The sequence below is a fragment of the Oreochromis niloticus genome, linkage group LG11 (genome assembly GCF_001858045.2).
Source record: "Oreochromis niloticus isolate F11D_XX linkage group LG11, O_niloticus_UMD_NMBU, whole genome shotgun sequence".
In the NCBI taxonomy this organism is placed as follows: domain Eukaryota; kingdom Metazoa; phylum Chordata; class Actinopteri; order Cichliformes; family Cichlidae; genus Oreochromis; species Oreochromis niloticus.
In genome coordinates this window covers 20,429,335-20,445,204 of record NC_031976.2, presented here as the reverse complement: position 1 = coordinate 20,445,204, position 15,870 = coordinate 20,429,335, and the positions used below count along the sequence as shown (strand labels likewise).

Below are 15,870 nucleotides of genomic sequence, written 5' to 3'. Positions count from 1 at the left end.
CCTTGCACAGCTCAATTAAACTTTGCTGCAAGAATAGTCTTCCTCTAAATTACAAATTCACAGAATAAACATTCAGCGAAAAATGCAAAAGCAGAACTTCCTGTTGAAACAAAAACTGCTGAGATTTCCTTATGTACAAAACATTTCCTTATGTACAAAACAAATATATATATATATATGTAAAAAACACCCAGCACCCCCCTCCGGGCGGTATATCCTTCAAGCTCGGGTCCCCTACCAGAGGCTTGAGGGTCCTGCGCAGTATCTTAGCTGTTCCTAGGACTGCGCTCTTCTGGACAGAGATCTCCGATGTTATTCCCGGGATCTGCTGGAGCCACTCGCCTAGCTTGGGAGTCACAGCACCTAGTGCTCCGATTACCACGGGGACCACCGTTACCTTCACCCTCCACATCCTCTCCAGCTCTTCTCTGAGCCCTTGGTATTTCTCCAGCTTCTCGTGTTCCTTCTTTCTGATATTGCTGTCATTCGGAACCGCTAGATCGATCACTACGGCTATCTTATTCTGTTTGTCTACCACCACTATGTCTGGTTGGTTAGCCACCAAGGGTGGTGGAGAATGACCGAGCTAAGATCCTCTGGGACTTCCAGATACAGACGGACAAAATGGTGGTGGCTAACCAACCGGACATACTGGTGTAGGGCTGTGCGATATGACCAAAATCTCATATCCCGATATTAAGACATCTATCGTCCGATAACGATATAAATGAAAAAAATGTAACATTTTCTGTAAATTCTGTGAATCTCGGGCATCTCGACTTGCGTGAAGTGTTTCCAGCTGGACGTCGCGTACCTGGAGTCGAGTGTTTTAACTGATGCATGAAACGATACATTTTTAGACAAAAGTTGTAACGGCCGCCGTTTTCTTTGTGAGTATTTATTACACGGCGTGCTGCGGGGAAAAGCCTGTTCTAACGTTTGAGTCTGAGGTTTATTTTTTAGCACCTGACGGCTTTTTTGCTTCTCATCCATAAATACTCTGCATCTTTCACGTGATTCGGTTTATTTTGAAAAGTCTCAACAGGATCTTGAGCTTTATTGTGAAAGGTTTATGTGGAAAATAAACAAGCGGACACGCCGTGGTTTTACCGTCGTTGTTGCTAACGAAAACGCATAAAAACAAGCGCTTGTCCGTCCGTACTGTGGTTATATTAAATATAAGAGTAAGAGAGAACTTTAAGAAATTAATATAGCCACTACAGTGACCATCAAAATGATGAAAAAATATTGCCGTAAACAGTTTATTTTGCAACACGACGAAACAAACGATAGCGTAAAATGAAACGATAGACGTTTTTATATCGTCATCCGATATACATCGTTATATCGAACAGCTCTATACTGGTGGTAGACAAACAGAATAAGACAGCCGTAGTGATCAATGTAGCGGTTCCGAATGACAGCAATATCAGAAAGAAGGAACACGAGAAGCTGGAGAAATACCAAGGGCTCAGAGAAGAGCTGGAGAGGATGTGGAGGGTGAAGGTAACGGTGGTCCCGTGGTAATCGGAGCACTAGGTGCTGTGACTCCCAAGCTAGGCGAGTGGCTCCAGCAGATCCCGGGAATAACATCGGAGATCTCTGTCCAGAAAAGCGCAGTCCTGGGAACAGCTAAGATACTGCGCAGGACCCTCAAGCTCCCAGGCCTCTGGTAGAGGACCCGAGCTTGAAGGATAAACTGCCCGCAGGGGGTGCTGGGTGATCATTATATATATATATATATATATATATATATATATATATATATATATATATATGAACAATGAACAAGAATGTGCACTTTAAGTTATTTCAGTTAACTATTAACTATTCTGCATTGCATTTGCAAAAGACCAAATTGGCCAAAAGTCTGTCAGTCATTTGTGCACGATGAGGCCGTAGAATGATGCCACCATAGCTGAAAACTCGCTCCACAGGAGCACTACATGCAGGTACTGCCAAAACTCTGCTGGCCACAGAGAAGGAAGAGTCTGCATGTTCATTGCCCAGAACAAGAGGGCGTTCTGTCCATCAGCAATATCCAGGTAGTGACTTAGCTGTAGAGCTGGACTCTTCCCCACATCCTTCTTCTGCCTCTTACAGTAAGCAGCAAAGAGTCCTCCATCTTCACAGGCCTCTTGGTGTTCCTCACCAGGAGTCACAGGTTGCTCTGACTTTGCAGGATCTGCTGCATCTTGCAGGATCAGATCTGGCAAAACAAATTAACAACAGCAAAAGAGCCTTTATTACAATTTTAGACAAAAAAAAAAAAAAAAATACAGAAAAAATATAAACTATATTCAATCTTTACCTTTAACTTTTTGTGTCACCTCTGCCTTTATGTCACAACTGCCCAACACATGGTGTTCCACCCACAACAGGGAAAATGCTGGATCCAAAGCAGCTGCTTTAAGGTACACTGGATCTGAAAAGGGGCAGTGATCCCATCTTCTGCCCTAGCCATTCGCACACTGATAAAGATTCCAAGAAATCTTTTGTTCAAAGATGCTTGGAGGCTCCTGACCAGACCATTCAGGAAACAGACTTGAGGCTTCAGTTTCTCAAGGTGGTGATTGAGGGACAGCACAGATGGAACAATAGCACTAATCGTGACTATTTTCTCACCTTGTGTCAAATCTGTTGCTTCTCCAAAAGGCTTCAATATGTCCACCATCTCCTTCAACAGGTTCCACTCTCGTGTTGTGAATAATAACTTCTTGTGCCCAGCCATTTCAAGAAGAGCACAGAGTTTTAGATGTTCACATTGGAGAACTGCCTTCACTTGTCTCAGTGTTGAATTCCATCTTGTGATTACAGCAGCAGGGATCGCTTTCTGTTCACCAAATTCAGCTTCAAACACATGTTTGAATGTTGTGCTTGTGTGCAGTAGAGAGCTGAGCTTAGATAATTTTGAAAGTGAAGGAGATGCCACTTTGGTCTCTGACAAACCCATCTTCCACCACCAGCTGAAGTGTGTGCGCAAAACACTGCAGGCGCTGTGTCTTTGCCATAGCAGCACCTACTGTTTCCTGATCTTCCAAGGTTAAGTCATGCCAGAGCTCTGGGTCGTCAAGATGATCACCATCATCATCATCATGTTCCTCACCTTGCTCAGTGGGGAAGCACACAGTGAATGCTTTCCGCATATTGGCAGCATTGTCACTAATAATATAGTTTAGTTTATCTTTGATGTTGTATTCGTCACATATAGCTTCAAATTTCTCACAGATTCTTTCACTAGTGTGTAATCCTTTGAAGCGGTCAAAGGCCAGCAGTTTGGATTTTAGCTGCATCCTCTCTGTCTCTTTCTGTATCCAGTGCACAGTGATTCCAAAGAAACCCCTCATCCTTCGGTCTGACCAAATGTCCACAGTGACTGAAACATGATCAGTCTCGCTCAACTGAGTTTTTAACATTGAACGTTTCTCAGCAGTGAGGTTCTCTGTTTTTGATATAATTGTTCTGCGACATACCGGGCTGTATTTTCTGTCAACTACCGTCAGAAAGTGCCGAAAATTCTTGTTTTCCACAATAGAAAGGGGCAGGTTGCAACCAATAATCAAGTCACTTAATAATGCATTCGTGATAGCTTTCTGCTGTGGATGAGTCATGCTGTACTGTCCGGCACAAGTGTCCATAAACTGTGATATGGAAGGCTGTTGAGGTTCATTTGTGATCCTCTTTTTCATCTGGTATTCTTCAAATCTGATAGAGGTAAGCATATTAGACTCATGTCAGAAATTCCATTACAGCCATTCATGAATTGCATTTGACTTTAAGTTGATCCTAATAATCCTAAATAACTGTTAACACTTAAACCCTCATAGTTTTCAGACAATAAAAAATATAAATGAAAAATATATAAACAATACTTATTAAAACACTTTTCTCAAAACTCTGCATACAGTTCTAATAAGCAATGTTTAGCATCCCTGTTAAGAATAACTGACCTTTGCAAATAAACAACAGCTAATAACATAAGATCAAAGTATTTTATTTGATGTATTGACATAAATGACAGAAGAAAAAGGCCATATATAGCAGGACTACTCAATTACACACTAAGGTGGGCCAGATTTTCTAACCAAAATTTTTTTTCCCTGGCTCAGACATGCAAAAGTTAAACACGACCATATGTTACCGGCACCAGACCTAGGGGAATCTGGACCGGCAGCAAGCGGCACACAGGCTAGAGAGCACTGCGTAGCCAAATATGAGCAAACTGTTGATTAATAGAGAGGACACCGAAGTTAGCGTCTTGCTCAGGCCGGAGCTCATTTATTTCTCCACATATACACAATACAAATCACACTAGACCATGCATTCTTCCCATAAAATAACAGAGTTCATAAACAAAAATAAAGTTACAAAAAGCATTCTCTCAAAAGCCAAATAAATACAAACTAATTCAAAATGACTTTACATACTCACAACTTAAACAAAACACTCGCGGCTAAAGCATAACAACATACCAAATTAACCCATCTCACATTCACACCTTTCCCCACATTCGCGCCATATACGCTATTACTTTTGAACATGGCGTCCCCTGAACGCAACACAACATGGCGGCAGACGACTGCAAACGTTGTTTCACCAACGAAAAGCTTTCCTCTTAATACATGTACTCAGTACTGCTTGGCTAACACTAAAACAAACACTACAACACATTTTCTGAAGCCGCAGGTTGCCACTGTCATAGCATATACTTATAGTGCTACGTAGCATTATAGCATTATGCCGATGATACACTAATACTCATTACAACAAAATACCACAAAACAACATCATCACTCTCATCTCAAAATATAGCCGAACAGTTGTTACTCAACTTACATGACATTTAGAACCAGTTCGGTAACATAAAAGTTTGTTTGTTAGTACCTGTGGATTAATAGAGAGGACACCAAAGTTAGCATCTTGCTCAAGCCGGAGCTCATTTATTTCTGAGCTGCGCGTGCACAGAACCTATTGCTAGAGTCTCTCTGGTAGTTCCACGGCAATGCAAGAGCACCATCCACTGGCATAATGAAATATAACCATGGTCTGGCAACACATAACAATGTCAAAATAATTCACAATAATAAACAAAAAATAAGGGGGTAATTGGTTTTCTTACAAAAATAAACATGTAGCTCTACGGGGTTAATGATGAGGAGGAGACGGAGAGAAACTCTCTTCCCTGAGTACAGCTACAGAACCCACTTTCTGAAACGGACCCTGCTCACCATTCACCGACAATTCTGAGCTAACAAGTTGCATGTTATTCTTGGATGTGCTTGTAGGACCGGATTTAAAATAGCATGACAAACATATACCTGTTAAAGCCAAACAGTATCATCAACGTAGCCCGGAGAACATTTGCTAATAAGATGCAGTTAGCTAAGTCGCTATCTCATTGTAGCAAAAAAAAGGCAGCACCTACCGTTCTTTATGCAACTTCAAATGTCGGACAAAGTTGGAAGTTGTTCCATCTCCGTCTGTAATTCTCTTCTTGCATATTTTGCATGTTGCATTTCGTTTTTTGTTGACTACTTCGTAGTTTGTGTAGCCGAAAGAAATTTCTCTTGGGAGCATTTTTGGCTCGAGCATTTTTTTGTTTTTTGTTTTTTGTTTTGTTTTTTTTTTAAAATCTGGTTCATTTGATTGGCTGTGCTACAGCTCACGCTCACGTACATACGGAGTGTGGTAAGAATGAATAAAGTGAATTAATGGTCCGCTCTTTTTATATAATATGTATGTTAAATTTTAGATTTGGGTCAAATATCAAGTCTTTTCAAGTAAACAGGTTCAAGTCCAATTCAAGTCCCAAGTCACTGGTGTAAAAGTCCAAGTCAAGTCACAAGTCTTGCAACCTTTTTTCAAGTCAAGTCTAAAGTCATAAAATTAATGACTCGAGTCTGACTCGAGTCCAAGTCATGTGACTCGAGTCCACACCTCTGGTCAGAGGGCCTGGTGGCGCCAGTGTCCGGCAGCCTCGCCTCTGTCAGTGCGCCCCAGGGTGGCTGTGGCTACAATGTAGCTTACCTGTGTGTGAATGTGTGTGTGAATGGGCGGATGACTGAATGTAGTGTAAAGCGCTTTGGGGTCCTTAGGGACTAAGTAAAGCGCTATACAAGTAACAGGGCCACTCATCCATGAAAGTGACCAATAGATGATGATCTTTACCACCTAACAGGATGCAAGTGGTATGCAACACGTGTGGCAAATCCATCTAGCCCTCGAGCACAGTCTGGCTGAAGACCCTTTAGGTCAGGGGTGTCAAACTCCTGTCCTCCAGGGCCAATGTCCTGAAACTTTTAAATGCGTCCCCGTTGTATAGAACTTGACTGCATGCTGAGGAGGCAACCCCCAACCATACTCAAGTAAATTTAAGTAAATGTAAATGTTTGGAAAAATGAACTTCTACAGAGTCTTGCTAATGACCTATTATATTTATTCAGGTCTGTCACAGCAGGGACACATGGAAAAGTTTCAGGACATCGGCCTTCGAGGACTGGAGTTTGACACCCGTGCTTTAGGTGATCACTGTGTATAAGTTTGATTAAATTAAGACGAATACCGTAGGAGCAATAGCGATTTATGTGAACTGTGGACAGACGGACAACAAAGACTTGGCCATGGCGTAACTTCACTGGTCCTTTGGTTGGATGACTCGTTAAATATATGAAAATGTGTTTTCTAATAGAAAGCAGAAACACAAATCCCTCCATCTGACCACAACTGTAGCTGCAGCTGGCCACCTACATCTCCAATACTTTAACATTCCCAGGGGGAGACACTCACTGGTAAAATGTTTCATACATTTATAGATATAATTTAGGATCATCCTATTTTTCAAAATGCAAAAATAAATAAACTAATAAAAACCCTTCAGGATACGTGTCAGACTGCAACAAATCCACTGTGCTGATTATTTTAGCAGTTTTGAGTTTTCTGGCAACATGTTTCTTATTTCAGAACATCTGGACGAGTACCTGAAGTCGATGGTGTTGAGTCCGATGAGCGTGTCGGCTAACAGCCCAGCTTCCTCTCCCAGCATGATTGCTCCGTCCTCATAAAACCTCCTGCGGCCAACACACATCAGTAAGACTCACTGTCTATACAAACGTGGAGTAGTGGGCAAAGACTGAGTGCGTAGGTTACAGCTTTCATTAACACAACTATAACTGGATTGAGAGTGACTGTTTGTTTAGACCTGCTGGTTCGGAAGTCTCTCAGTGCAAATGTGATGTACTCTGAAAGTCTTTTCTCCATCAGGACGACTCTGATCCACGCCCTGCCCTGCAGAGACAAACAGGTGACATAAAGCTGTTAGTGGAAGCTTCTGATATTTGAATTAAAAAACAGCTACACGTCTAAATGTGCCTGTAAAATACGTGGCCGTTAACCATGCGGCTGTTTGCTCTCCATCACAAGTTTGCCCTTTGTTCTTTTCCCAAGAGGACAATGGAAAGCAGAGCAAATGATGATGCACTGATTCAGCATTGTGTGTGCTGCAGGTCTGGATACGCTGACTTTGCCTTCTATTCTGCAGTTTTCCTAAATCAAATATGTTGTTCAAAAAAATGATCACTTTCTGAAAAATAGTGCTTCAGAATAATCAAATCAGATCAATAGACAGTTTTATTATTACCTTCGCTCTCGATGATCGCACATTTTCCATGCTCTCAATGCTTCGGATACAGTTATGAGGTACTTTACTGCAGGCAGCTTTTATGTAATCCCAGAAACTCCGAGGAGTCTCGTAGCCGAACCAAGACATCTGACCTGAGAGGAAAAAAAGAAAAGAAAAAGAAAGAAACAAGCATTTGTATGAGCATGCATGTGCATTCATACGGAATGACCGCCACAGTCAAAAGAAGATTTCCAGTTATATTTAACAATCCTGTTTCTGCTCTGGGACGTCAAGAAAAGCTGAAGGTGAGGAGGAGCAGACAGAGCTGACGCTGATGAACTCTGACAGCACGGGTTAAGGCCGTTAAACACCGAGCGTGCTGCCAAAAAATGACACAAAATTCAAACGTGTTGTGTAACGTAGATACACACTGAAAGTATTGCGATTTTACGGAAAATTGTTTTTAAAATGAAGTCAGAATTAAGTCATGATGAGCAGGTCCTGATGTTTCTAAAGAAGAAAAGGAAAAAATGGAAGTTCTGGGTTCCTCCGATTCTCACAAGAAGACAGCACATTGAGAATTTCATGGTTTGATCCCGGAGTTAAAGCTGTATCACAGCCCAACTGCTGCAAGAGGACTGTCCCATCCCAGGAAGCTTCAGGTAAGTGACGGAAGTGACGGGTAGCTTAGAATTTAACAAACAATTTTTCAAGCTTCAATTATACCAAATATATTAATCAACTGTCAAATAACTAACCACGTCTGCTTAATCATTTCCAACACCCTGGAGGACAGCGGGGAGAGTTTAGACGCTCTCCAAGATTACATCAGCCGGTACTTTAAGGGTATAGTAATGAAGAAGACCCTGGCCAAAAATGAGATCCCGTCATCAAAAAGAAGTTGCCCAGTAGACTTCCCTGGCACAACATCGCCTGTCGGCAAAGACTTTACTGACATCCTGGAGTCAATCGATAAGCGATTGTCCAGCTTTGATGTGAGGCTGTCCCTGGCAGAGATTTTACACCGGGAATTTAAATCCCTGAGAGAATCCCTGAGTTCAGCCAGCAGCAAGTGGAAAGGCTCGCTGCTGAAAATGCCACGCTACGGGACTCGGTCAAGTGTCTTACCGAAAATGTGAACAAGCTTAAACATAGAAAATAAAAAAATAAAAGAGACTGTTATTGATCTACAAGCCCGTAGCATGAAAGATGTTTTTCTGTTTTCTGGTATCCCAGAATCTGCTGGAGAGGACACGGAAGCAACGGTGAAAAGCTTCATTAAAGCCCACCTGAAGCTGCCGGAGGACACCGTGAAGAACATCACCTTCGAAAGAGTCCATCGTATCAGGGCTAAGAGGTCGGGGCTGGGAGTCCACGCCCTGTTGTGGCCAAATTCTGCCATTTCAAGCAGAGGGAGCAGGTGAAGAGTCGCGACAGGGAGCTGAAAGGACTTCAGCGTCAACGACCAAGGTCCTGTTCCCAGTCCGAGGCGGCTTCATTCAGAAGGGCTCCCACGCTGTCACTGCCAGGGACCGGCTCTACGTGGACGGACAGACCCCGGCACCACTCTGTGGCTGTGTTAACTTCACTCCAGATAAGAGCCTGCTGCATTTTTTTTCTGCTTTCTCCCTCTCTTGCATAACTAATCTGTTTAAGTTATTAATATCAATTTGCTAATTCAATGTGATGTCATAGCAGATAAAACCCCATAATTCTCCATTAATGCGTTAATTACAATGTTTTCTTTTCTCTTTTCTTTCTTTTTCATCCCTCCCTCCCACCCTTTTCCTGGGTTTTCTTCCTTCTCCTTTCTTCCACTGCATCGATCACCTGTTTCCCTGAACAGTCACAAACAACACCCTCTATTTCTACTCATTCACACAGTGCGATCACGCACACAGACATATAGGACACACATACTCAAGCGCGTTTAAGCTTGCTCATATTAGTTCATATGCGCACACACATAGTCAAACTTACGGAGCATCTCGCCACACATTTTTCTTCTTTCTATTTACAAACCAGTGATGTATTTCCATTTTCCTCACCCTCATCCATGAATCTTCTCTGAGGTTCTCCTCTTTTCCTCCTGCTTGGCATCTCCATCTTCAACATCCTTTGTACCCACTATCCCCCCACTGCACACGTCCAAACCATCCAAGCCTGGCCTCTCTCACTCTCTCCACCTGAGCTCTCTGATGTCTTCATTTCTAATCTTGTATATCCTCCTGTCTTTTTTGTTAGGGCATCACAGTAGGTCTCATGTGACATCCTGATATGATGCATGTCTTGGAGATGGCGCCGCTAACAAAAAGAGGCCCAAATACTGTTGATACTTGATACTTACCTGGTAAATTAAAACTGAGTTGCTCACATCTAAACAAACCTGAATGTATATTTGCAGATTGAAGCACACAAGAGGTTGAGGTATCCTCCGCTACACATCATGTATCTCTCCCATCAGCTCATCAAATAAAGGCAAAATTACATCTAATTCTGCTAATGTGTGCAGGCTTTTACAGCTGCGCCGCTCTGTTACCTTTGAGTCGATGGCTGAGGATGTGCTCCACGATGGAAACAAAGTTAATGAACTCTGGAGATGAGTCATCTATGGTCTCGAAACAGGAGCGGTCCAGCAGAGTCTTCACTGAAAACCTGAACATAAAAAGCAGATACACGGGTATCAAAATCAATCACTGGGTCTGTGTTTTAAAGGGACACTGCACCAATGTTGCCTGTATAAACAGACTCAGCTCCAGAAGGAGAGCTACGTGACTGTAAATGTAGAGGAAAGGCTTGCATTGAAACGTCCAGGAAGAGTCTTTGAAGGTAAAGTTCACTTACCAGATGGGGGAGAACAATAGCTGCTTTATGTCACACTTGTTTTTTGAATCTTAAACAATTAAGTGCTTAAAGTTAGGATGTGTCAGTCTCTGCTTTTTACCACTGAGGTTTACGCGTGAGATATGAATTCCCACTTTTCCACACCGACATCCAAACAGCCACAGTGGCAAAACACTTTTCTTGTTGCCGAACGCCGTCCAAGACGAGGATAAACGCCGACAGACGAGGCGTCTGCAGTGATCTAGTCCAGAGCTCGGGACTCGTTAACACAGTATCTCAAAAGCCCACGAGAACAAACAAATCGTAATTAACCACCACACTTAACATTTGCCAATTACAAGGCAGAGAAAATAAACACATGGCCTCAGCACTTGTAACGAGGCCTTTGATTAATCCCCTCTGATGAAACCAGCCGTGATGTGCAGCCCACTATGACAGTCTACCGACTCTGCCTAATTTCATTGCAACTGATTACGCAGGAAGGAAAGTTAATAGAGAAAGCCGCGATGTGTCACTGTGTGCGTGTGCTTTATGAAACTGGCCGGTGTGTGTGTAATCTAACTTCATATCGCACCCTGCCTCTCTTTCTCCCTGCCGTTGCTTAGCAGCAGGGTGATCACCAAGTGTGAAAGCGGGTTAAAAACTGACGGATTTCCAGCAGTAAAAGCCTTAAATTAATCACACATCACGTACTTTAACTTTCAGACACCATGGGGGAAAAAAAAATAAATCAACAGCCCAGCTCACAAAAGGCCAGACACAATTTCCTCTCTGTGCAGCGCTTATCCTGTCAGGTGTAACTGCCACCTGAAAAAACTTTCAATGTAGACTTCCAGTCAGCGTGACAACAGCAGAAAATCTAAATGTTCTCACACACACACACACACACACAGGGGTGTTTAAACTTTAACTGACGTGTCGCTGAAGTCAGTCGCACGGTATTGATGCTAAACTAGATGAAGTCGTGAGACTCTTGTTTCTAGGCGACTTACAACAATAACCGATGTCGACTGTATTTTGTTGCCAATCTTTGTGACTTAGAAAAGTTTCTCATGATGTGACAGCTCATTAATTATCACTTCTTCTGTAATGATCAGAAAGTTAAACGTGAACATCTGAGTACACTCCATGATTCACTAACTTTGTACAATAACTTTTATCAGCAATAGCTTAATAATCATTTTCTGTATGATGCTGTCAGTGTCTCACAGAAGATTTTTGGCCCAGGCTTCCTTACTATGTTGCTTTGCTTCACTGAGGTTTACCAGTATTCATTTATGCACAGCTCTCTTAAGGTCCCACCACAGCATTTCTGTCAGGTTGAAGTCTGGACTTTCACCGGGCCATTTCAGCACCTTGATTCTTTTTGTTTTTAAGCCGTTCTGTTGCAGATTTGCTGCTGTGATTAGGATCACAGGAGCCAGTTTTGACTTTTTGTGGTCATGTCAAAGACTACAAGGAGCTCAGGTACTGTGGCTGCAAAACAAGCCCACTCTTTTACCATGACTCTGTGCACATGTGTTTAAAGCAAAAAATCACAAAGATATCAACCATGCAGAGCCTCTGGCAAGCCCACAGTGCGTCCACACACATCATTTGGGAACAGGGATCATTTTAATTTTTTCCCCATTTCTGTTTTAAGCTGGCAGCACAGTGATTAGTACTACCACCTCAGAGCAAGAGGGTCCTGCTCTGAGGTGCTAGTACTCTAAACCCACTGGCTGGCCGGTGCCTTTCTGTGTGGAGTTTGCATTTTCTCCCCATGCCTCTCTCTGGCTTCATCTCCCAGTCCAAAGACATGCAGAAAAGGTTCGTTCAATTCAACTTTATTTATATAGCAGCAAATCAAAACAACAGACACCTCAAAGTGCTTATAATGTAATGTGCAGACGCTCCAACAATAAAGAGTAACCCCAACAATCAAATGACCCCTTTTGAGCAAGCACTTGGCAACAGTGAGAAGGACATTCTTGATGCATGCTCAATCATCCAGGTAAGTAAATCCCACAAGGTTGATTCTGTTCCTCTGGACGTTGTGTTTAGTGGGAGAAATGTTTTGTCACTCATCCAAGTGACTTCTTCAGTCTCAGCTGACTGCGGGTTTCCCAAACCTTAGAAACAGGACATTTGCACAATGACTGAAACTAGCATCACTGAAGGAACAATGGGCTGGGAGGTCATTTCCTTGATCATTAATATGCAAATTGTCATGACCAGTGATCAACAACCACTGATAAAAGCCCACTGATCATTAATCAATGGTTTTTCCCCATCCTGTTTATAAGGTTGGGGAAAGACTTCTTCAGTCAAGAAGTCACTTGGAGGAGAGACGAAACGTTTCTCCCACTGAAAACGCTACATCCAGATCAATGGAATCAACCTTTTGGGAGTGGGAAGGAAAAACTCCCTTTTAACAGGAAGAAACCTCCAGCAGAACCAGACTCAGGGAGGGACGGTGAGGTAGGAATGTTTATATGTGTCTATGTGTTAGCCCTGGGACAGACTGCCAACCCGTCCAGGGTGAAGAAGCCCTCTCACCCTATAACAACTGGCACATGCTCAACCCACCGATGACCCTGACTTGGATAAGCATGAGAAAATGAATGGATGGATTCTGCTCTAAGTACTTACAACGATGAGTCTGTGTTTTAACTATACTGGTAAGTGTAACAGGTAAAACTCGAGTGACAGCATAAACAAATATAAAGCTGGCGTTTACGGTCTCAGGGCAAACACTGAAGCCAGCAGGCTGTCGGTGATCTCGGTTTACTTTCCTTTATTTGCTGTGACCCTCACCGTTTACTCATTTACTGCAGCGGGAGAAAAAAAGAGAGACTGCTGAGTAATTTGTTATCATGTTGAAGACAGCAGAGCATCTAAAATAGAGAGATTTCACTGATTTATCTGTACATGCATAACATTTTTACTTTACATTTACATGACTACATTTACTGTGTTTATATAGATACATTTATCTAAATGTATATCATTTTAGGAGTACAGTTCATTAGTCTGCCGTCTTCCTCTCTTGATTTGATTGTTTTGTCAGAAAAATGGAAAATGCAACAACGAGCCCAATTTAACATTCAAATTGCTCATTTTCTGCAAACAACAGTCACTGAAGCCAAATCTGTATCTGTATCATTTCTGCTTGAAAACCCACGATTAATCCATTATTGGCATCTTTTGTTCAGGATTTCTCTGTTTTCTCTCCTCTCTTTGTGCCAATCAGTGAGATAATGGCTGTAGCGGAGGCAGGAAGAGCTGGGAAAGTATGAGCACCTGTGTCCAATTACCTTCCTTTCAAGTGACCAATATCAGAAGGTCTGCCGCCGCACCCGACACTCCTGAAGCTTCAAAACACTGTTAGTCATTTTGTAACTGGATTTGTTCGCCAGCTATTAAAACAAGGCTGAGCTGACAGCATTTTTATCAGTTTGTTTTCGGAGTCGTTACGCTCCCTTGGTGCCAAAATACAGACACCTCCGCATCTTCTCTTCCCTCTGCCTCAAAAACACCACAGGGTCGGTAACTGACATCTGCCAGCAAAACCAAAAAAGGACCACAAATCAATACCTGGAGCGGGGTGTTTTTCACTAAAGCTGGCAGAGACAGGAGGAGAACCTGACCGGTGACATGTGTGCACACCTTGGCATCGATCGCGCTCATATTCCCCCCACATTCAACATCTATTCGCTTATAAATGTTTTGAGGGAATTGGTTTCATGTGTAGGAGTTTTAACTGAAAATGCTGCTAAATAAAATGTCTGGGAAGGTTCATTTGTGTGTATACGGGTAACAAAAATCCAAAAAAAAATGTAAACTTTTTTTGTGTGTGTCAAAAAATGTATTTGGGGGGTTATTTCTAGATTTCTGGCTTTAACTCTCCACTGGAGTGAGCTGAAATGTGATGGCATGAATGTTTAAGGAAGGGTTGTAAAGCTGGGGTGGGTGGACGGATGAGGAAAAATGTAATTATCCTGCTGTGCAAAATAAGCATCATCATAACAGACCTGAGATCATCTCTGTTTTTAAACCCACCCAGCAGACAGTCAGTGACTTTCCCTTCCTCAGCTCTGTATGTACATTAGCTCATAGTGTAACTGAAGGATGGAGCAGGGCTGTAATCCTGCAACCTTAAAAGCCAACCTTTAATAAATGCATGCACCTGACTCTGAAATTAAATTATCTGCCATCATGAATTCAGCTGCAGACTCTGTTTCGTCCTCCCTGTCGTTAAAGCACTGAGGAGCATGAGGGGTTCCCACCTGCACACGGTCAGCAGGTTTTTCCTCTCCACCACGGCACTCCTGCCTGCACCGCGCTTGCGAACGGGATGGAGACCCACGCCGAGCGACGCCATCCCCGGGCTTGAGTCCGTGGCTGGTCCCCGTGAGCTGTCCACGGCTCCGGTGCGCCAGGGAACGACCAGCTGTCTACGTCCGTCTGTCTGTGAGGGGGACAGAGGATGCTCCACTGAAGGAGGGGCCCGAAAACTGTGATAAGTCACGCTAGGATCTTCCTGTTGGAACTTTCAAAATAAGAGCTTGTGCAACCGACCAGAAAATCATAACTATTTAACACAATTCTCTATTTATACTTCTTTTTATTATATTATATTATATTATATTATATTATATTATATTATATTAAGTACTGTGCAAAAATCTCGAGCCACCCTAAAATCTATAAAAAACTATTTTATAGTTGTCAAACTGTGTTATCGTTAAAAAAAATTTAACGATTATTTTCTAAGCTGTTACCTGTAAACACAACACTGGTTCATCCCTTGAGTTACATGTCGTTGTAATGCTTGCGTTATTCATTGGTCAATGTTAAGTGCTTTAAGAAACAAAAACCAATCCAATGAAAATGATCAGCATCCATGTGTTCTTCTTCTTTCTTCTTCTCGGTTTAGGTTCAAAGGATGGGCCGAGACAGAGTGAAACGTCCAAAGAAAAACCCCTGAAATAACTTCAGGAAGCCAATTAGTCAAGACCACCTTAAAATTACAAGAAGCTCTGACTCCTCCTTTATTATTAAATATAATAAAGGAAATGTGTTATTATAATTAAGGTAGAGCCATAAATTATTATGTGGAAAATATATAAACCCTAAAGTATAACCAAATAATACAAAAATATATATATATTTTTCATCTCTGGTCATACTGGCTGCACATAAATAAAAGAGTTGTTTGTTTGTTATAATAAAGATTTCCTTTCAAAATCCCATCGCCTGACCTCTGTGTGATGAGTTTCTGTGTATCATCCGACCAGATGATAGACTGAGCTTCTGTGTGAGTAACAGGGATTTCATACCATAATCATGAACGGTATTACTATAGTGTTTTTATATTTAACATCTTAAAACTCACATGTGCTTCTGTTCATGTTTCCTGCAGGCTC

General features: G+C 42.2%; 1 protein-coding gene across 1 annotated transcript in view; it reads right to left on the bottom strand.

The window, feature by feature from the left end:
- The window catches only part of rundc3b (RUN domain containing 3b), a 25,425-nt gene extending 9,555 nt beyond the window's left edge, over positions 1 to 15,870 (bottom strand). The window contains exons 1-6 of the mRNA XM_003450876.5: positions 15,840 to 15,870; positions 14,731 to 14,938; positions 10,158 to 10,273; positions 7,637 to 7,770; positions 7,199 to 7,284; positions 6,978 to 7,067 (exon numbers count right to left, since the gene is read on the bottom strand). Coding sequence (XP_003450924.2) covers positions 6,978 to 7,067; positions 7,199 to 7,284; positions 7,637 to 7,770; positions 10,158 to 10,273; positions 14,731 to 14,938; positions 15,840 to 15,855 — 650 coding nt within the window. The 5' untranslated portion in view covers positions 15,856 to 15,870. The remainder of the gene's footprint in view (positions 1 to 6,977; positions 7,068 to 7,198; positions 7,285 to 7,636; positions 7,771 to 10,157; positions 10,274 to 14,730; positions 14,939 to 15,839) is intronic.